The 22,295-nt window shown below is 38.8% G+C and overlaps 2 protein-coding genes across 2 annotated transcripts in view; one reads left to right on the top strand and one right to left on the bottom strand.

The window, feature by feature from the left end:
* The window catches only part of CCNT1 (cyclin T1), a 43,197-nt gene extending 31,935 nt beyond the window's left edge, over nucleotides 1-11,262 (bottom strand). Inside the window, exons 1-2 of the mRNA XM_007937873.2 lie at nucleotides 11,102-11,262; nucleotides 9,381-9,462 (exon numbers count right to left, since the gene is read on the bottom strand). Of these exons, the coding sequence (XP_007936064.1) occupies nucleotides 9,381-9,462; nucleotides 11,102-11,262 (243 nt within the window). The remainder of the gene's footprint in view (nucleotides 1-9,380; nucleotides 9,463-11,101) is intronic.
* Nucleotides 11,263-15,934: 4,672 nt separating this feature from the next.
* Nucleotides 15,935-22,295, top strand: part of TEX49 (testis expressed 49) — a 28,814-nt gene continuing 22,453 nt past the window's right edge. The window contains exon 1 of the mRNA XM_042780558.1: nucleotides 15,935-16,013. Within this exon, the coding sequence (XP_042636492.1) occupies nucleotides 15,935-16,013 (79 nt within the window). The remainder of the gene's footprint in view (nucleotides 16,014-22,295) is intronic.

Here is a 22,295-nt window from a genome sequence, read left to right as displayed (position 1 = left end):
TATGGGGATAAAGTGGGAGGGGAGCTGTTGCATTGTGGTAAACTGTGGTCAATGTCATGAGACAAAGTATATGTGAACTGCTGTATGGAAAGTGAATCTGCTCTGTAAATCTTCACCCAAATCACAATTAAAAAGAAAATAAATAACACCAGGGAGATACTCCCTCTGAGATCAAAAGGGCAGCAATTTGCCCAGGGATAAAGCTCAGAAGGCAGGAAGGGACAGGAACAAAGGATGAGTGGAAATGGTAAATACAGGGAGAAAATGGTAAGAGAGCTGTTACATTGTAGGGATCAATATCATAAATCAAAACGCATATGACTTGTTAAATGGAAAATCAATTTGTTCTGTAAACATTCAACCAAATCACAATAGAAAGTTATAAAAAGAAAAAATATGTACATATTTGTAGGGAGAAAAAAAAACAGTAACACTATGTAAGTTGAAACTAACAAAACTTTGTGACTGATTGGACAAAGGGTAAAAGGAAAAGGTTAAGTCAAAGAGAACCCTAAAGTTTTAAGTCTGTAACTTTATCTTTAAGAAGCTAAAAATGGATTTGAAAGGACCATAACACAGCTTTGTGGCAGCATAGTTTGACCTCTTCATCTAATTTCACAAGGCTGGAGGAGAATCATTATCAGCATCAACAGCCTAAGGCTGATTGCTATGAGGTAGAGATCAGACATAACTCCTCTCTCCAACCTTTTTACCAATTAAGACAGCAGCTATACTCCTTCACAGCGTACTCTATTTCTCTGCTGGGTTCAATAATCTGACATTGCATTCAATAATCTGACATTGCAGTGGTCACACACAACTCACAGACCATACTCACAGTTGTGGAGCTTATTGGGGGGGTAACAGGTTACAATTCAGGATCAGGAACAACTCAGGATACAGTTCTTTGATCAGGACAGCTTCTTCTCAGCAATACCTGCAGGCAGGCCTCTCTGGCCCTAGGCCTCTGCCCTCCTCAGGCAAATGTTGCAAAGTTCTTTAGCTCTGCTAATAAGTGCCTGGGGCACCACACACTGCCAGTAAGCTTCAGCTCAAAGGAGCTCAGATCTCTCACCCCATGCATCAGCAATTCTAGCTCCACCAAGTGTCCAGAGGGACTCCATTCTGTGAAGTCAACACACTTACTGCAAAGACCTTGCTCCATGGGCCAGGAAGCCCACTACGCCATCTCACACTGGTTTCCTGTTTCTGATGCCACTGTTTCTCTGCCACCACTTCTCACCACTGTGTACCATCTCCAGTGATACAGCTTGCTCCCTCACTCACTCGGTCTCTGGATCCTGAGTCTAGGAGGTTCTCAGCACAGAGACCCCAAGTCCAAAGGACATACTCTACTCATTTTTCTTTCTTGGTAATAATGCAGTCCTCCTTCTGCTCTGGCACTGGCTCTCTTTTAAGCCTAGCAGATGGCAAAACTAACCAATCCCTTCACGAGGGTCCCATCCCCACAAAGTGCTGTGCACCTTATCTGCATTATTAGCAAGCTGTCCAATCCCCCTGGTGGGCCATAAGCACTTTATCTGCACAGTGTCACCCAATCATTTGTTGGGAGTTACAAGACCATGGCTAAGGTCTTATAAAAGCAATCCACAGCAACCCAAGGATCAAACTAAAATATGGTACAAACAATGAACAGCAAGGATAATGTCTTCCTCAATGAAAGGCTGCAAGAGATAAATTCCAATTTAATTTTTGTGTAGTTGACCACATAAATACTCAACAATCCTCAAAGAATCACATAAGAAGAGGGCTTATCAAAGTATTTTCCCATCAAAGGCAAAATTTCTAAGAAGAAATCTTATACCAGTTAAGAGTATAAAATTTTCTGTATTTTAAAAGAACAATAATTCAGCTAATATTTATCTACAGTTTACAGGTATTCTGAAAATTTATTTTTTTGTTAGATCAAATCAGTTGTGACTCACAGTGACCCTATGTACAATAGAACATAACACTGTCTGGTTCTGTACCATCCTCACAATCACTGCTATATTTTAGTCCATTGTCACAGCCACTATGTCAGTCATCTCACTGAGGGTCTTCCCTTTATTGCCGACCCTCTACTTTACTAAGCATCATGTCCATCTCCAAGGAATGGTCCCTAACACATCCAAAGTATGTGAGACAAAGTCTCACCATCCTCATTTCTAAGGAGCATTCTGGCTGTACTTCTTTCAAGACAGATTTGTTTCTTCTTCTGAGAGTACATGGTATATTCAATATTCTTCACCAACACCATAACTCAAAAGCATTGATTTGTCTTCAGTCTTCCTTGGGAGCTCTGGTAGCGTAGTGCCTAAGGCACTTGACTGCTACCAGAAGGCTGGTGGTTCAAACCTACCAGCCACTCCTCAGAAGGAAGATGGGGCAATCTACTTCCGTAGTGATACTGCCTTAGAAACCCAAGGAGGGGTCACTATGAGTCAGGTCCAACTTGACGGCACATAACAACAACAGTCTTCCTTATTCACTGTCCAGCTTTCCCATGCATAGAAGGTGACTGAAAATACCATGGTTCAGGTCAGGCACACCTTAAGTATCAAGGTGACATCTTTGGTTTTTAACACGTTAAAAAGGTCTTTTGCAGATTTGCCCAATGTAATACACAGTTTTATTTATTGACTGCTTCTTTCATGGGCACTGACTGTAGACCCAAGTAAAATGAAATCCTTGATAACGTCAGTCTTTTCTCCTTTATCATGATGATGTTTATTGATCCAGTTGTGAGGATTTTTATTTTATGTTGAGATGTAATCATACTGAAAACTGTAATCTTTGATCATCAGTAAATGCGTCAAGTCCTCTTTGCTTTCAGCAAGCAAGTTTGTGTCATCTGCATATCACAGGTTAACAACGAGTCTTCCTCCAATATTAATATCATGTTCTCTGCAAATTAATTCATTTAAATTCTATCAACTACTCTATGAGGCAAGCACTATTGACTTGACAGAAAGAGAAAACTAAGGCACACAGTAACTTGTTCAAAGGCACATAGCTACTAATTAAGCAGTTCAACAAGGATCTGGCATGTCTGGTCTAGAGCCCACACCATTAACAACTAAACTTGACCTCTTAAGAATTAATTAATGTGGTAGTTAAGGCTGTGTGTCAACTTGGCCGGGCTATGATTCTGAGTAGTCTGGCAGCTAGATGTACTTATTCCCCATGAGATTAGATGTGATGTAATCATCTCCATGGTGGAATGTGCTGTGAGTAGCTAATTAGTTGAAGGGGACTTGCCTTCAGCGTGCGACCTGCTTCCAGTATACATGGAAAAGCTTTGGGAAAGTTCTCTAGCTTTTGCTCATTTTGGATCCTGCATGTGGCCCATCACCATCTCCAGTTCCTGGGCTTCCTGGGCTGAATCAATGGCCCGCTGCGTTGTCTGCCAATCTTGGCATCTTTCCCTTTGCAGCCTGTGAGCCAACAATTTGCCATTTTACCTGCCAGTCTTGGATTCATCAGCTTCAGCAGGTAGCAGCCTGTTACACCGCCTGCCAATCTTGAGTTTGTCAGCTCCTGCAGCTGCTAAGTCAAAAGAAGCCTCCAGCTTGCTCCAGTGGGCCTGAAAGAGCTGAAGCCCAAGATTGAGGGGTCTCTACCCTAAAGCCACTCCTCGGAAGGAAGGTTGGGCAATCTTACTTCCGTAGTGATACTAACTGGGAAACCCAAGGAGGGGTCACTATGAGTCGGGGCCGACTCAATGGCACACAACAACACCCTAAAGCCAGCACTTTGAACTCAGACTTCTAGCCTAGTCTTCTCCTACAGCTGGTATTCTGAATTCAGACTTCTAGCCTCCTAAACTGTCAGAGAATAAATTTGTTTGTTAAAGCCATCCACTTGTGGTGTTTCTGTTATAGCAGCACTAGAGAACTAAGAATTTGGTACTGGAAGCAGGGTGCTGCTCTAACAGATACCTAAAATGTGGAAGCAGTTTCGAATTGGGTAATGAGTAGAGGACAGAACTCCAAGATACCTGATAAGAGTAAAGTGCTCCCAATCAAATATATCCTATCAAATTTGTTAGGCATTAAAATATAGTATCTCAGCACAACGTACACACACAGCAAACAGTAATTCACTTTTATGTTATTCCACTTAAAAACATTTAAGACAATACATACAGATGTTCAACAACCCCAAATTAAAATGCTTTTCCAGGAAAAGAATGAATACAATGCCAGAACTTAAGTTAAAGAAAAATAAACCAGTCATTATGTCCACTAAAGAAATAAAATTTATGTCAACTAAAAAGGACTCTACCTTCTAGGTTTTGAAAAATTGTCAAACGAAAACTCAATTATTTTCCACTAAAATGAGCAATAGAAAAGTGGTAAGATTGCATCTTGTTAAAGGTGGAAAATGTGCGAGACCCAAAAAACATGGCAGTCCCAGTAAATGCTGATTCCCACACATTTCATGGTACTGTATCTTGACCTGACCTTAGAGAGAGAGACATCTATATACACACACACACACACACACACATACATAAAATAAGGCAAAAATTAAGCTGCACACTTCACATCTATATCCTTTACTGGATGCATGTTGTTCCTCATTTAAAAAAAAAAAAAAAGAACAGACCATGAAGCACAATAAACAAAGAGACAACAAAATGAAAGCAAATTCACAATGTCTGATATATAGCTCTAATACATAAAGAATGCATATAAATAAGAAATCACAACAGTAAAAAAACAAGCAAAAAGCACCATTAACAGTCAACCAATTTTTCAGTTAATTCTTCAACTTCAAGGGAAGGAAAATGACCAATAGGACAAAAAAAAAAAAGACCAAATTCACTAACTGAAGAAACATAAACTAAAAAAAATAACTTAGAATCTCATCTACCTTATTCACCACTGTATGCTTAGCACTTGACACATAGTGACAATGTAGTATTTTCTGAAGTAATGAATATTTGTTCATGGTGAGGGTATAGAGAAAAAGAACCCCTCCTATACTATTGGAAATAATGTACACTCCCCTTTCTGTAGGGAAAACTGACAACAAAAATTCTAAACATGCAATATTCTTGTATACAGCAATTTCACCTGCAGGAAATTTATATTAAAATATCCATGTAAGTACACTATCTCTACAAAAATACATACACAAGAAATCCCACATATTATTATTTACTATAGCAACAAACTAGAAACAGCCATCCACCATCAAGGAACTGCTTAAAAAAATTATGGTACTACATAAAGAATCAACATGTGGTCATTTAAAACAATGAGGACAGATATGAAAAAATGTCCAAAATATACTGTCAAGTGACAAAATTGTTCAGCAGTAATACAGTATGATTTGATTTTTACTGAAATACATAAATGTTTATTGCATATACACAGGAAAATGCCTGGGACACTAAATGCCAAAATGTTTATCAATGGTTACCTCTGGAGAGTAAGGTAACGGGAACTTTCACTTTCTACATCCCATACTTCTGTACTGTTTTATTTACATCATGATCATTTATCACCTTTGTAATAAGAAAAAACTCACATAAAAAATGTATGGGGGAGCTGGAAAGCAGCCATCTAAAGTGCAACTACTGGTTTCTCCCATCTGGAGTAAAGAAAATAAAAATAAAAGACACATGCTACCACTACCAACTGCTCTGAGGGGATCACCCCAGAAGGTCCTGGATAGAGTGAGACAAAAATATGGAACAAAACTCAAAATTATAAAAAGACTAGGCTTCTGGTCAGATGAAGATCGGAAGAATTCCCAGAGATTACAGCCCTTGGTCACCCTTCAGACCTGGAACTCACTCTTGCAACTGAATTTTCAATCTAACAAAAGACAAGTCTACAAAGGAAACAATAACTGTAGGAAGGGACACACCCCTTAGAACAATAAACCATTTGAGATCAAAAGGGCAACATATGCCCAAGGACAAAGTTCAGAAGGCAAGAAGGGTTCCCAAGGAGAGGAGTAGGAAGAGAAACTTGCAGAAATGATATTATATTGAGGGGACAGCAATGATGTGAAACAAGATGTGTATGAACTGTTCAATGGAAAACTGATTTGCTCTGTAAACTTTCACCCAAAAAACAATAAAAAGTTTTTAAAAAATTAAATTAAAAAAATAATCAAGTACCATTCAAAACATTTCCTTGCAAACTGGTTAAGTTCAAATTATTTAACATACATAGTTAGATTTCTACTCAGTATAAAAACAGATATACATGAAAAAAATAAACAAATCTATGTGTTTGTTTGGGGGCAGGAGGCTTCATGGGGCATATACCAATGCCACAACAATATATTAAGTTCTCTCAAATTTGAAGTTGGATTCATCACAGCTAAACGTCCATAACTCTGATGGGAATCCCATGTTTTCTAGGTCATGCAAACTTTCTACTTCTAACAGGATGCAGTAGTACAACTTTTCTATTTTAATTTTATTAGAAAACATTTGAGTTTTCTTTCTCTGACAAGTTGCCTCCTTATACAGGCTCCAGTTTTCACTGTATTTTTTGGTATGTTAATTCCAGAATATGCCTAAAATCAGTCCTCTTAAGATCAAAAAGACCATGGTGGCACATCAGTTAATCACTTAACTGCTAATCTAAAGTTCGGCAACTGGAACCTACCAGCTGCTCCACAGGAGAAAGATGTGGAAGTTGGCTTCCATAAAGATTTACAGGCTTGAAAATCCTGTAGGACATTTCTACTCTGTCCTACTGGGTTGCTATGAGTTGGCCAATGGCAACAGGTTTTGCTGTTTTGTTTTGTTTAAAAAAAGATGAACCACCCCAAATTAAATACATCATTCCATTTTGGGTAAGATCAACCAAATATCTCTATATTGAATAATAAGGACCTGGATGACACGAATGGGTTTGCACTCAACTAGCTTAAAGGTTGAAATCCACTCTGTAGCACCTGGCGATCAGCCAAGAAAACTTGATGCAGTTCTACTCTGAAATCCACAGGGTTGCCACGAGTTGGAATTGACTCAATGGCAACAGATTTTTTATACTGGATAATTATCAAATCATCCATCCGGTCAACAAGTCTGCTGAAGACATTTTAGAGGATACACAGAACAGTGAGTCTGTCCTTGCTAAATTTAACATATAGAAAATAAAATTTAACTTAAAAGGTAAAAATGGGAAAAAGTATGTATTAGCCTGTAGATGCATAACAAATCCATTCCAACACACTGCGACTCCCTTTGTTTCCAAGGCAGTACATTTCTATGGTAGTAGATTGCCCCATATTCCTTCCCCAGCAGCTGGTGAGTTTGAATTGCCAACTTTCTGGTTAGCAGTCAAATGCCTTAGGCACTGCGCCACCAGAGCTCCTTATATATATATGTACTGTTGTTGTTATGTGCCGTCGAGTCAGACCCGACTCACACGGACCCCTCCTTGGGTTTCTGAGGCAGTATCACTACGGAAGTAGATTGCCCCATCTTCCTTCCGAGGAGTGGCTCGTGGGTTTGAACCACCAGCCTTCTGGTTAGCAGTCAAGTACCTTAGGCACTAGGAGCTCTGGTAGCATAGTGGCTAAAGCACTTGACTGCTAACCAGAAGGCTGGCGGTTCAAACCCACCAGCCACTCCTCGGAAGGAAGGTTGGGCAATCCTACTTCCGTAGTGATACTGCCTCGGAAACCCAAGGAGGGGTCGCTATGAGTCGGGGCCGACTCGACGGCAAATAACAACAACAACAACAACCTTAGGCACTACACTACCAGGGCTCCTATATATATGTATACAATAGACATATTTATTTGAGATTTATTATGATTTATTATGATACAGATTTCAAGTCTGTATCTCAGTAAGAGAATTGTAGAAAATCTTTAGAATTGGCAAGAAAGCTATGCACTCCTCAAATTTTTCTTAATTCACTACCTTCCATTCTGGCTGTGCCAGGTACCTTCAATTAGGACTAAAATGCTTCTCTCTTAATAAGGCAGTGTGAGCAGAGTGGCACATAAAGGATATTCCCCAGCAGAACAGTCTTCCACTGAAAAATCATCTGTATGAAAACGAAAGGTCAACATTTATTACACAGCAAAGATGAGAAGATAAGGGGGCAAGGGAACTAGAGTACTGGAAACGGAACAACCAGAACACAATTAGAGAGAATGTTAACATATGGCACTGAATTTCTGTGGAAATTGTCAAATGGGAATCTATGCCTTGCTGTGTAAACTTTCACCAAAAACACAATAAAATATTATTTACAAATAAATAAGGCAGCATGCTGCTTCAGAATCTAGGAATGGCTGGCTGGATGTAGAAGAATCTAAGAGGAAGAGAAAGCCATGCTGACTGATACTAGCAAATATCACGAACACTTAATCCACAAATTCCAAGGGTCTCCTGTGCAGTTACTCCCAATACTATTTTCCCAGTATCTTTCTTTACAGGAAGGAACTCTGGTGGTGTAATGCCTAAAACATTGGACTGCTAACCAGAAGGTTGGTGGTTCAAACCCACCAGCCACTCCACAAAAAGAACGGGCAGTCTACTTCTATAAAGATTTACCACCTCGGAAACCCAAAGGGGGTCATTATGAGTCAGAATCAACCCGATAGCAGTGAGTTTAGTTTTGTTTGGTTTTCTTTACAAGTGCAATATATAGCTTCACAGATTCTCCTTCTATGGCCTAAGACAGCTCAGAACCCACATCGTAAGGATAAGCCTGAAATACTTTTGCTCAAAAGCATTAACTACAATGAAATATTTGATTCACAAATCTACATGAAGTATTCACCAAATTTATCCATATTAGCTTGGGATTTTATTAACCAAATATAGTCTTACCTGCAACTGGAATATCACTATGTACTTGCTTCCAAATAATTTATAATAATGTTAAATAGTACCATTTCAGATAACAAAACTGAAAACAGCACTACTTAAATTCTGTCCAGAAAAAAAATCCTTTTATTATTAACCTTTGCCCTGTTCCTAAAAGTCATTTCCCTAGTCATTATCACACAGTATACCTTCCTCCAAGCCCACTCAATCAATGGCTTTTATTCACTTGTTTCCTGTGTCCATATCATTTACCACTTAAAAAAGCTATGCTTAAATTAAGTATGACTTCCCTTTTAATGCTACTCTCCAACCCAAAAAGGTTGTTTAAATGCTGTTTCTTCATTAGAGACCACACCTACTAGGTTGCACTAAATAGGGCTGCCATATAATTAATTAGACACTACATTAAAAACTGGAAGATTGGATTTGAAATAGCAGTGTAACATAATGAAGTGATCAACCCTAACTTTTAAAGCTCAAATCCTAGTAGAAAAAACATACCACAAAAGAAATAGGAAGCTAGAATCAATCACAAATACACCATATAAAAAAAAATTATACTTACATTTCGATGAAACTGCGTAAAGGACTGAATCATGTAGAATCGATGCATGTATACTATAGCAGTGTTGATAGTCAATTGTGAGCTAAAGTGTTCAGGTTAAGGCTCAAAAACAGGCAGGCAAGCAGTAAGTATAATTCCCAAAAATACAATCTCTTATCTCCTCCTAAAAAAGATAATAGCCAAGCACCTTAGTTGCCTTAAAAAAAAAATCACACTTACCTCTCCAAATTAAAGAATAGGTCATTTTCTTACACCAATTATTAATTACCAAAATAGACATTTAGCACAATGCCTTACACAAAATAGGTACTCAATATAAATTTGCTGAATGAATAAACAAACAAGCTTCTCAGGAAGTCTGGATCAAGATGGAATATAAACAAAACCATATACAATCTAAACCTGTCTGTCACTTGACAACTACCAAGGGTGAATCAATCATTACCTCTGGGTATTTATTTAAGGCAATTTACAAGGTCCTCTCTGATCTGGCCCCTGGATAACTCTCCACTACCTCCCTCATCTTCTAAGTTCCAACGATCAACTTTTCCATTCCTTTGCTCTCTGCCAGACAATGAGGCCCAGTCACATGGTGATTCCTGGGACCAGAAACACTGCAATTTGATACTCATTCATTGGAAAGAAAAATCTTCGGGAAAACTTTGAAGTACTTTACATCTAAAGACCTCAGAAAGAAGTTCTATGATGGGAATAATCTTAAAAACAACACCCATACAAAAAGGGAAGAGTTTTAAGAAGGTACTAAAACAACTTCATACCAAAAGGCTTAACGCAGTACTGACTGGATACTTAGGAAGTAACTTAGATATCTACAATAATAATGAGGGCATCTCTTTTGAGATGAGCACAACCTTCAGACACAAATATAACTATTGGCAACATTTTATTTAAATGGAAGTTGCATTCTGAAACACAAGAATAATTTTTAAACACAATGGGAAGAACTTAAACACTGTATTAGTTTTTGCAGTCACAAAAAGTATCTTCTGACAGATACTTGGGGGGGCACATCACACAAATTAGTTCACTTTTGAAAAACTTTTTTAAATCTATATACACATTAGCACTGAGTAACTCAAGAAACTGACATGTTGTAAACCATCTTTTAATATATTAGATTTGTAGATCTCCATCCCTACAAATCTGAACTTGACATCCATCCTTCCTTCCTCTATAATGCTATAAAATACTAACAGCAACTACTATTTGAGTGTCTGAGTACGAAGCACTGTGCTGGGCATAGAATCAAACACAAGAGACATCATCCCAACTTAGATGTGAAAATCAAGGGTTTGACAGGTCATTTAGCCAGTAAGGGGAAGGACCGAAATTTGAACCTAAGTTGCTGAGACATACTTCTACGTCAAAACACAGCGGAAAAGCAGAATCTAAAAGTTATCAGAGCAAGACGTCAGAACACAATGAAGAGAGACTAGGAAAGACTGGGTAAAACACAATGCCAGGAAGGATACGAATTCCCAGCAATGTTGACGGCATGGGCGGGCGAGCGGGAAATTTACTCCGCCTCGCTTCCCTCGCGCGAACACTTAACTCCAGTCCGCCCCATCATGAAATCTCCCACCTAAACATCCAGCCCCTAACCACTCTCTTCCCCCTCCCGTCCCTGACAGAACCTTAGGCCTGTACGCGGAGCATGGCGGGACCGACTGCAAGGCCGAAGGCCTAGGCCGCAAGGATACACGTTAAGACGTTGCCCCATGTCCTGAAGCAGATTGGCCGCCTGCTGGCGACAAGAAAGTTCTTTATCTGAGTCCAGGCCAAAACGACGGGATGGGCTATTTTCCAACTGTTCTCGAGTAAAATACCACCGTTTGTTGTTGTTCTTCCTCTCTCCCTCCATAGTGCTTCAACCGGAGGCAGCGGCGGAGGCTGCAAGCACTTCCCAGTGTCACCCGAGGGGCGACACACATCCGCTGTGCGGAGGCAACTGCGACGTGACGAACTTCCGCTAAGTCTCGAACGCTAGGTTGTGACACGCTTCCGCCCATAGAGTGATACTCAAAGGCCTTACTTTCAGCATGGACCTTCCGCCACCCTGTAACAGAGTTAACAGCCAGTTGGAGCCAGGAAGACCTTGGGTCTAGGACGCAGGCGTCAGTCACGTGACCCTTGGGCGGTGGGATGAGGTTAGGCGTTCTCGTTAAAAAAAAAAAAAAAAATCACATCTCTTCCCGCGATATCTGCGCTAGGCGTTCGCGCCGTGGGCGAGGGGGCGAGGCATCAGTTGTGGCGGGATCGGCCGCCCGCCTACGTGCATTTTGGCGGCTCTTTAGAGAACTTCGGGAGGTAATGATATATAATTAGAAAAGTGCAGAAAAAGAGTAAATAGGTGAGAGTGTCAAACCCTGGAAAGAGTAATCAAAGCGAGTAGCCCTGTCATGTATCGAAGCGTAGTGCAACTAGGAGGCGCTTGTTAACAACATAAAGTAGTATAGCCCATTTGAAAAGTCGCTTTACAGTAAGTATCCAAAGCCATAAAAATATTCCTATGCTTTACCACAGGAATCCAATTTGAGGAAATAAAGTGAAATTAATTTAGAAATTACCATGTCCCAGGCACAGTACCACCAGCACTCACTGCCATCTAGTTGATTCCAACTCAAAGCGACTCTGTAGGAGAGCATAGAATTGCCCTATAGGGTTTCCAAGGCTGTAAATCTTTACTGAAAAAGACTGCCTCATCTCCACCCTAGAGGGTTTGAACAACCCACCTTTTGATCAGCAGCCTGATGCTTTAACCACCACCAGAGCTATTTTCCAAGCACAATACTTGATCTTAAATGACTTTTTTGAGTCTCATTTAGGTGGCACAACCCCAAAAGATTGTTGTTGTTGTTGTTATGTGCCGTCGAGTCAGCCCTGACTCATAGCGACCCCTCCTTGGGCTTCCGAGGCAGTATCACTACAGAAGTAGGATCCCTCTTTTGCAAACAAGTAAACTAAAGCTGCTCCTGGGAAGCTTCCACCACCACCACACACTGCACAAATGTTTAAGTTCCTGTTTTCTGTACTCTCAGGATGTATCGGTGCTCCCACACTTGATAGTTGTTTGATCGTGGGCAAGATACTTAATCTCTCTGTGCCTCTTTTATAAAATGGAAATGATAATAATAGGACCTACGTTTTAGGATGTGAGAAGGATAAAATGAAAATTTAATGTGTTAAAAAGTTATTTTAATAGTATCTGGCATATAGGAAAATTCAGTAGATGTTATTATTATTGTTGTTGTTGTATTTACTTCATTATATTGAAATTGAGGGAAGGACCATGCCATGTTCATTTGTATCCCGGCACTTACCTAGTACAGGCCTGGCTTTCCTAGAGAGTCAAATCTTTGTCAAATAAAGGCTCACAGCACCGTACAAAGAAACTGACATTGGTGGATATCAAATAGTTTGCTGTAGCCATTGTTCTTTTTATATTGGCAAACTGACCGTGGTACTCCTGTTTTTCTGGAACAACAGCAAATTACCTTGATTAAATTCTCTGGTGACCTAGTGCCTAAGGTATTTGACTGCTAACCAGAAGGCTGGTAGTTCAAACCCACCAACCACTCCTCAGGAGATTGGGCGATCTACTCCTGTAGAGATTAAAAAAAAAAAAAAAAATCTCACTGCCCTCCAGTTGATCCAACTCATAGTGACCCCTCCTTAGGTTTCCAACCCAACCTTCCTTCTGGTGGCACTATGCCACCAGAGCTCCTTCTGTAGAGATATTGCCTCAGAAACCCAAGGGTCACTATTAGTCGAATCTACTTGACAGCAGTGAGTTTGGTTTTTATTAGAAGTTTTAGCTTTGTAATATTTTGGGGTTTGTTATTTCTATACTCAGCTGTTCCTACAAAGTATGTTTAATTCTAATTCATTCTCAAAAGTATTTCCTTGCATTTTAGACACCCCTCTCTCTCCCATATACTGTTTAAAATTAGTATTTACTCCATTTTACTTAAGAAAAATTGAGGTTCAGGAAGATTTAAATTACTTAATTCAGGTTATATAAGTAAAAAAAAAAACATGATTTTAAACTTCATCATAGGCTTTCTTCTTTTAATAAACATGTCTGAAAAAGTTCAGTATGTAAACCAAAAAACCAAACCCACTGCCATCAAGTAGTATCCAATTCATAGCGAGACCCTCCTTGGATTTCCAAGGTGGTATTAGATTGCCCAACCTCCCTTCCGAGGAGTGGCTGGTGGGTTTGAACCACCAACCTTCTGGTTAGTAGTCAAATGCCTTAGGCACTAGGCTACCAGAGCTCCTTTTCAGTATGTAGTCATGTATATTGTCTTTTAAACAACCAGAATGGTGATCCCGCCCAGATCCCTCTTGTCCAGTTCTCTAACCTGTGTTTGGTTCTCTACCTAATCTCTTGGATTGAATTTGCCATCCTGGATGAATGTACCACTTTTCCAGGGAAAAGTGTTCTGGTATCTCTCAGACATCAGGCAGTGTGGCTGCTAATGTATGGCTGCCTTGCATTACAGAGAGGGGGACCTATATAAATCAGAGAAAGGAAATGTTTTTTTAAACGAAGAGATAGTTATTTGAAAGTAGGTAGTGATGGTAGCATAATTGCTAAGCATGAGTTTTTGAGTCAGTCCTGGATTCAAAACCCAGCTCTTATCTTAACTAGTTCTGTGATCTTGTATGTCATGTCTACATATTAACAGAACACCATCTGGCACATGGTAATTGATGATCAGTACATGTTTATATCAAATGAATATTGGCCTTCAAATAAATTTGCCCTAAAAGAACAATTAAGTCTGAGGAATTTTCCTTTTTTGAAAAATAGAATACTCTGTTTCCTGAAAATCACACTTACAAGGCTACTCTTCCTATTCACTAGGCTAATCTTGCTCTGAATATAGGATTATACCATATTTCATAGTTTTATTTTTCACTGTGCTTATAAATGTGAGCTTTCTGTCGTGCCAAACATTACCACTTGCAACTGTTAAAACAGTATATTTCCAACATTCATATAGTCTCCCACGTAAAACAGGAAAAAATGATGTGCTACTACACAACTCTTCCCAACTCCACTTTTGGAAATGTTAGCCATGGTGTTCGTGTGGGGTAAATGATTTAACAATCAGCTATGAGTCGGGGCCGACTCGACGGCACTTAACAAAAACAACAACAACATGCAGAATATGTATATGTTTATGTATTTAAATTTATTAGAGATTTTACTGATAGAAAGGATGCAGAGCACGCAATCTATTAAAAATAATAAAATATATAATATTCTTTATTATAAATTTCTTATAGCTAACAGATTCTCACAAATACCTTTATTGACTTCATTTGAATACTTCCAACTCTTAAATCAGTCGCCAACCTATGTTTGCAATCGTCAGAACATCATTTTGAGTGTTAGTTGATATTTTCACTTGCATTAATCATGAAATCAAAGTGAAACAAAAAAATTATGTCAGAACTTCACTACTTTGTCAATGACAAGAAACTTCTTTGAATTGGATAATAGTTTTTGAAAACGGGAAGAATATTCGCTTTTTGTGTATGTGTGTGCTATTAACAATGTAATGACTATAGTCATGACAATTAAATTTAATCTGCAGTTTTATCATTTTCTCTATTACTTAAGTCTAGGCAATGACAATGAAAAAAATAATTAAGCTCTTGTTTGTAGCATGTGCCAATTTCTGTGGTGTAAATTCTTCTGCACTGGCTGATTTCAAGCTACCAACATGACATCACTGATCACAGAATTGGTAAGAGATGTACACACCATTATTTAATATTTTGTCCATACAGATACAAAATATGTAAACAACCTCATGACCATAGAAAATAATAAAATGTAGTGTAATAATTAGGACAAGATGAGTTATGAGTATTTTTTACCTTTGTTTTTAGTATACTTTATTCAGTTATAAATTTATATAATTTAATTTTTGTAATAGGTTATTTAACAGCCAGCTTACAAAATTCTTGAAAATTTAACAAGCAGCTCTCACATATAGTATGGACAGTTTCCAGTATATTACTGCTTAGAATAACTTAAAGACTCATTGGAATTATTAGATTCAGATTCAAATAATGTTTGTTAAGCTCCTATTATGTGCTGAACATAGTGCTAAGGAAATTTGCATATATTTATCACAAGCATATGAGGTATATACATCATAGCTATTTTAAAAAATAAAAAGCAGGCTTAGCTTAATCTATTCAAAGTCAGATACCTAGAAGTGGCAAAGCAAAGATTTGAGCCCAAATCAGTGCTCTGTCTACTCACTGCCTTCTGAAACTTAAGGTATAAATAGGATTGAGACGAGAAAAAGGATTCTGGCACTTGATTCCTCCCTTTTCCTCTAGTTGTTTAACCCACTCCCACATCAACTCCACTATGAACCCACAAATCCTGTGCCTCATTAGACAAAGGGAATTTAAGTCATGCTAATTCTTCAGGAAATTACCATGGTTACCAAACACAGAGTCCAGAGCTCCAGCCTGAACATTCCAGAAGAGAGTAAGGCAGAGCTGAGATGGCCTTCTTCAACTTATATCTACTGGGATATCAGAACTCCTTTCAGAACAAAAAAAAGGTCACAGCTGAAGAAACAAGTAAGGGAAATATAGAATGGAGGGAGAGAGACATGCCACTTCTTTTCATAGTTGGTATCAGAGATTTATCCTCCAAGACCAGTAACTATATTAGTTAGAATTATGGAGTAGTGAAATTACACATTCAGCTCTCTTCTCCTCTCACTCAAGCTCTTTATTAATGTAACCAATTTCTTCAGCTGAGTGAATGTACTCATTCATTTGCTCATTTAGTCACTATGTATTATTATGTGCCCTGGAGTAAGACCTGACTCATAGTGACCCCTCCTTGGGTTTCTGAGGCAGTATCACTATGGAAGTAGATTGCCTAACCTTCCTTCCGAGGAGTGGCTGGTGGGAAGGAGATTGCCCAACCTTCCTTCCGAGGAGTGGCTGGTGGGTTTGAACCACCAGAGCTACCAGAGCTCCTCACTATGTATTAAGCACCAACAGTGTGCCAGACCTTTGCTGGTGACTGGATGAATAGCTCCTGCTATCAAAGTAGCTGACTATCTGATGAGAAAGTTAAGTATGCACACAGAAAAATTATAATTTAGTGTATGATTGAATTTAAATATGGAATTCTATGAAACCACAAAGGAAGAAATACCTGAGGGTACTTGATATGGAATGAGAATGAGGGGATCCTTTATAGGCCTCACAGAGGAAATGCTTCTGGATCTGAGTGTTGAAGGATGATTGGAGTTCACCAAGTAGAGCAGAAGGGATCTAGCACAAACAGAGGAACAGTGACCTAAGAGAGACATATTATGTGAACTCCAAAAACCCGAGTATAGATGAGGAGTAAATTGGAGAGGTGCTGAGAAGCAGACCTCGAAAACTAGGCAGGAACCTGGTAACTGAAAATGGCATTAGCTATGCTAAGCATTTTAACTTTATAGGGAACCATTGAAGGATTGTTAGTAGGCAATGGCCATCAGAACTGTATTTTATCTACATGCCTAGCACTGCCTCATATATAATAGAGATTTAATATATATTTATAGAATGGGTAAAAGAGCAAATGAATTTGAATGACTAAAATGGAGGAGCTCTGGTAGCACAGTGGTTAAATGTTTGGCTCCTAATTGAAAGGTCGGTGGTTCACACCCACCAGCTGCTCCTTGGCAGAAAGATATGGCAGCCTCTTCCATGAAGATTTACAACCTTGGAAGCCTTATGAGGCAGTTCTACTCTGTCCTGTAGCATCACTATGAGTCGATTGGATGATTTAAATCTTAGAAGATGCTTTTAAAGCATAGAAATGGAGGAGAAAAGGTATTCCAAGCAGAATGGAGAACATATGAAAGAAATTAAGTGTAGGTGGGCACTGGAGCAAAACTTATATTGGGGTGGAGGGTGGGAAAATATCTTCCAGTAGCTTTCTAACAATGCATAGGGGGTAAATTTTTTAGTTCAGAATGGATTTATTCTACCTTTACATTTGTGTGATAGTTTGTGCAAATACAGAATTCTAGGTTGAAAACCATTGTCTCAGAATTTTGAAAGTATACTTTATTGTCTTCCAGCTTCCAAATGGATTTATTTGCATGACTTTTTTGTTTCTTTCTATGAGGTTTTAATTTTCTTTTTGTTGCCAAGTATTTTGAAATTTCATTATGATGGACTTTGCTGTTAGTCTTTTTTCATTTGCATGGATACTCCATGAGCTCTTCCGATCTGGAAATTCATGCCCTTTGTTTCTGAAAGTTTTTATTAATTTATTCTATATTCTCTCACTTTTATCACTTTGGAACTCTTGTTTGTCAGCTATTAAACCTCCCTGAATTGATCCTCTAGCTTATTAAGTCATTAATCTTTCTCTACCATTTTTTCCTTTCTTTGTTTTTATTCTTTAGGAGGCTTTTTAAATTTTATCTTTCAACTTTATGTATTAATTCTCTATTGCTGTGTAACAAATTACCCTCTTGAAGGGAGGAGTATCAAAGAATTTCAGCATCATTGCACCTTCATATCAGAACGTTTTGTTACCATGTATTTTCAATTCCAAGAGTTCTTTTGGTCTCAGGTTTTGTTTTGTTTTGTTTTTTTTACCTCATATGTCCTTTTTTCCCTAGGAATATTATACATTCTTTCTTTCCTTTTTTTTTTTTTTTTTTAAACCCATTGTTGTTGGCTATTCTGGGTCCCTTGTATTTCCATTTGATCTTTAGGACCTGCTTGTCATTTTTGAAGGTATAACTATCTTTGGGTGATAATTCCTCATAAGGAATTCTAAGACTCTACATTGTGTCTGGAAAGGGATCTGACATTTATCCCTCTTCTGCATCCTAACTTATATACTGAATTTGCCAAACATTCAGGAGTCTGACTTGGTCCAGGACAAGGTCATAGAAGTTTTTATTGGTAACTCTTTCAAATACTTGAGTTTTTTGAAGTATTTTAGGAAATACGAACAGCTCAAAATTATATACAGTAGAAGCTCTCCTAAAGAAACTCCATTCTGTATACTTGCTAGATTAATTTCTTTTCCATTTCCTCAGAGAAACATTTGCCTACAACACTCAGTGGTGGTTCAGTGGGAAAATCCTCACCCTCCATGATTTCTGCCAGTGCACCTCATGCACAGCCACCTCTCCGTCAGCAGAGGTTTGAGTGCTGTGATGCTGCTGAGCTGGTTTCAGCGGAGCTTCCAGACTAGAAAAGGCCTGGTGATCTACTTCTGAAGAGCAGCCAATGAAAATGCTGTGGATCAAAACAGTCTGATCCATGACTGATCAGAGATGGCTCAAAACCAGGCAGCACTTCCTCAAGATGTTGAACAATTTCACTTCTAAACTAAATATATTGAAAAGAGAATTGAAAACATAACTCTACACCAAAACTTGTCCATGAACATTCACAGCAGCATTATTCATAATAGCCAAAAGCAGAAACAACTCAAATGTCCATCAACAGATGAATGGAAACAAAATGTGGTGTATCCATACAATGGAATATTATTCAGCCATGAAAAGAAGTGAGATACTGATGCGACAACATGGATGAACCTTGGAAACATGCTGAGTGAAAGAACCCAGAAACAAATGGCCACATATTGTATGATTTCATTTGTATGAAGTGTCCAGAATAGGTAAATCCAAAGAGATAAAAGGTAGAGTAGTGTAGCGTCTTAAGGCCCTTGACTGCTAACCAGAAGGCTGGCGGTTCAAACCCACCAGCCACTCCTCGGAAGGAAGGTTGGGCAATCTACTTCCGTAGTGATACTGCCTCAGAAACCCAAGGAGGGGTCGCTATGAGTCAGGTCCCACTGGATGGCACATAACAACAACAACAGTGGTTTCTAAGGGCTGGAGGGAAAGATAAATAAGATAAATGAGAAGTGACTGCTAGTGAATATTGAGTTTCTTTGAGGAGGTGGATATAACTGCATGACAGCAAGGGTTTTTTTTTTTTGGATGGTTGCCCAACTATACATGCATAAAACCACTTAACTGATCTTCCTAAAAGACAGGGTGACTATTGTAGTGTGTGAACTATGTCTCAGTAAAAGCTGTTACTAAAAAAAAATTAAAAAGATAATCATATCTTGGAGTCATCATTTATCATAGAAAACATTGTATATTCCTGTGACCAAGCCCAATATTATCACTAAAAACCAATACATAAGTAGATATATACTGGTGAAATTTTTAAATTTCAACGATAATTGAACCTAAATGGGTGGCCTCAACTCCTTCATATCGTTAACTCCATAGATAGCAAAGCAATGTCTACAAAATTTTGAGGATAAAAAGTTAGGATCCAAGAATTCAAGCCAAAGATAAGTTGATCATGTGAAAAAAACAACAAAAATATTTCCCAATGTTGAAGGACTCCCAAAATACGTAACTCACATTCATGTCCTGAAAAATTTACTCAACGATGTTGTCCAGATAAATAATGAATCAAAATCAAAGGATAAGAAAGTCAGAGAATCAAGAAAAAAAAAACCTATATTATGAGATCTTTGAAACCAATTAAACATACAGAGACACCAATGTCATTGTTAAGACACTGCAATCATAAGGCTATGAAAGATTAAGTATAAAAGAAATACTTTAAAATACAGAAGTTTTGATGGAATAAATAAATTTGTATAATACTTTGTAATTTACAAATGAAGAATATGCTTTTTTAATTAAGCATCCCTGGAGTATTTCTGAAAACCTCAGTAAACTCCCAAGAATAAAAAATTCTTTTAACATCAGTATTCTTCCACTGATTGAGTAAAATCTAAAGTTGATACTAGAATTTCAAAGATGCAAACAAAACAGTATGGAGGTTAAGAAACAACTGTCTAAACTGTCTAAATAACTATTGGGTCATAAATCAGAAATTCGATGACATTTTAAAAATAACAAGACTTATTAATACCAAAAAATTGCAAAGTGTGGCCAAAGGCTGATAACCGAAAACCAAACTCACTCCCCTCAAGTCGGATCCGATTCACAGTGACCCCTGCTTGGGTTTCTGAGGGGTTTGAACTGCCAGCCTTCTGGTTAGCAGTCAAATGCCTTAGGCATCATGCCACCAGAGCTCCCAAAGCCTTATAAGGAAGTAAATTTACAATCTTCAATGCATATTAAAAATTAAAGCAAATTAGTAAATGAATTTAATTCTAGAGGCTATAAAAGTTATACATCAAATCAGGGAGAAGGAAATAAATATGCAAGTAAATATTTATTAATTTGCAGTGAATTGCTTGATTTGACTCTTCTAGCCATCCTCCTCCCTTTTGTGATGTATTGTAAATCCTGTTCTCTATGCCTGTTTAGGGTGGGATGCATCTTGAGTCCCACCTTGCTGGAGGGTGTGACTCAAGTCACTACCATTTTTGTGATGTATTGTAAATTCTATTCTTTATGCCTCTTAATGGTGGGATGTATCTGAAGTCCCACCTTGCTGGAGGATGTGATGCAAGTCACCACTATTTTTGTGATGTATTATAAGTCCTATTCTTTATGCCTGTTTAGGGTGGGATGTATCTGGAGTCCTTCCTTGCTAGAGGGTGTGACTCAAGTCACCACCCTTATCTTCCTTGAGGGTATACATAGGAATGTTCTACTAGGAAACTTGTCTTTCTTGCTCTGGTTCTGCATTTGGTACATCATTATCTCACCCCTGGACTTGAGACAGCAGCCATGATCTGACCTGCTGATTTGGGTTTGCCAACCCCTGTAACCACCAGACCGACCCACAGACCTGGGACTTTCCAGTCTGCACCATCACCACCTGAGCCATTTCCTTGGGAGTTTGTCAATTCTGTGAGACATTACAGCAAACTACGGAAACTGGAACCCTAAGACTGCAGGGAGATTATTGAGGGGAGGGGGAGGAGTTGATGTCAGAGATGATGGAGTAGCACAGCAACTTGGAAAAGTTGGACATTTGAGATATCTCTAACCTCCACCTCACAGGGACCGGCCATGTGCTGATCTTTCTGAAAGAAATTATTAAAGCAGTTGGTGTCAGAATGGGGATTCGTTGCAGTGGTTCCAGACTCATAGAAACATGGCACTTTGTAAGAGAAAGTAGGAAGAGGCCTGGGAAGTAAAAGTTTTGAGTGTTAAATGGTTACGTTGGTTGTTTTTACCTGTAATGGTAGAAAGCAATATAAGAGAGATTATGCTGCAGCTGGGGAGCTCTGGTAGCACAGTGCCTAAGGCATTTGACTGCTAACCAGAAGGCAGGTGCTTCAAACCCACCAGCCACTCCTCGGAAAGAAGGTTGGGCAATCTACTTCTGTAGTGATATCGCCTGGGAAACCCAAGGTGGGGACTACTCCAAGGCAGTGAGTTTGGTTTTTTTGGTATGCTGCAGCTGAGGGGAGAATGGCCTGAGGCAAAAACGAGGACAATTAAAGGAGATAATTTATCTGAGGGCTAGGGCTTTTGGTTACTCCCAGCTAAAGGCCCAAGGCCATATACATAGAATGGGAAGATAATCAAGGTGAAGAGATGAAACTGGAATGTTTTTAAAAGGATTATGTGTTTGGGATTATGTATTTATCTGAATGTACTATGGATATTGAATGTTCTCTAACCTAGTTGTATGTTAGAAATGAATATTTGGTATAGAGGGGGAAAAAACGACGAACTCACTGCCTTGGAGTCAATTCCAACTCATAGCTACCCTTCTTGGGTTTTGGAGTTGGTATCTCTACGGAGCTCTGGTAGCATAGTGCCTAAGGCACTTGCTGCTAACTAGAAGGCTGGCAGTTCAAACCCACCAGCCACTCCTTGGAAGGAAGGTTGGGCAATCTACTTCCTAGTGATACTGCCTTGGCAACCCAGGGAGGGA

The sequence above is a fragment of the Orycteropus afer genome, unplaced genomic scaffold (assembly GCF_000298275.1).
Source record: "Orycteropus afer afer isolate SDZICR_OR568_19922 unplaced genomic scaffold, OryAfe1.0 scaffold00045, whole genome shotgun sequence".
Lineage (NCBI taxonomy): Eukaryota > Metazoa > Chordata > Mammalia > Tubulidentata > Orycteropodidae > Orycteropus > Orycteropus afer.
The sequence above is the reverse complement of the archived record's forward strand: the minus strand, read 5'-3'. Positions and strand labels throughout refer to the sequence as shown.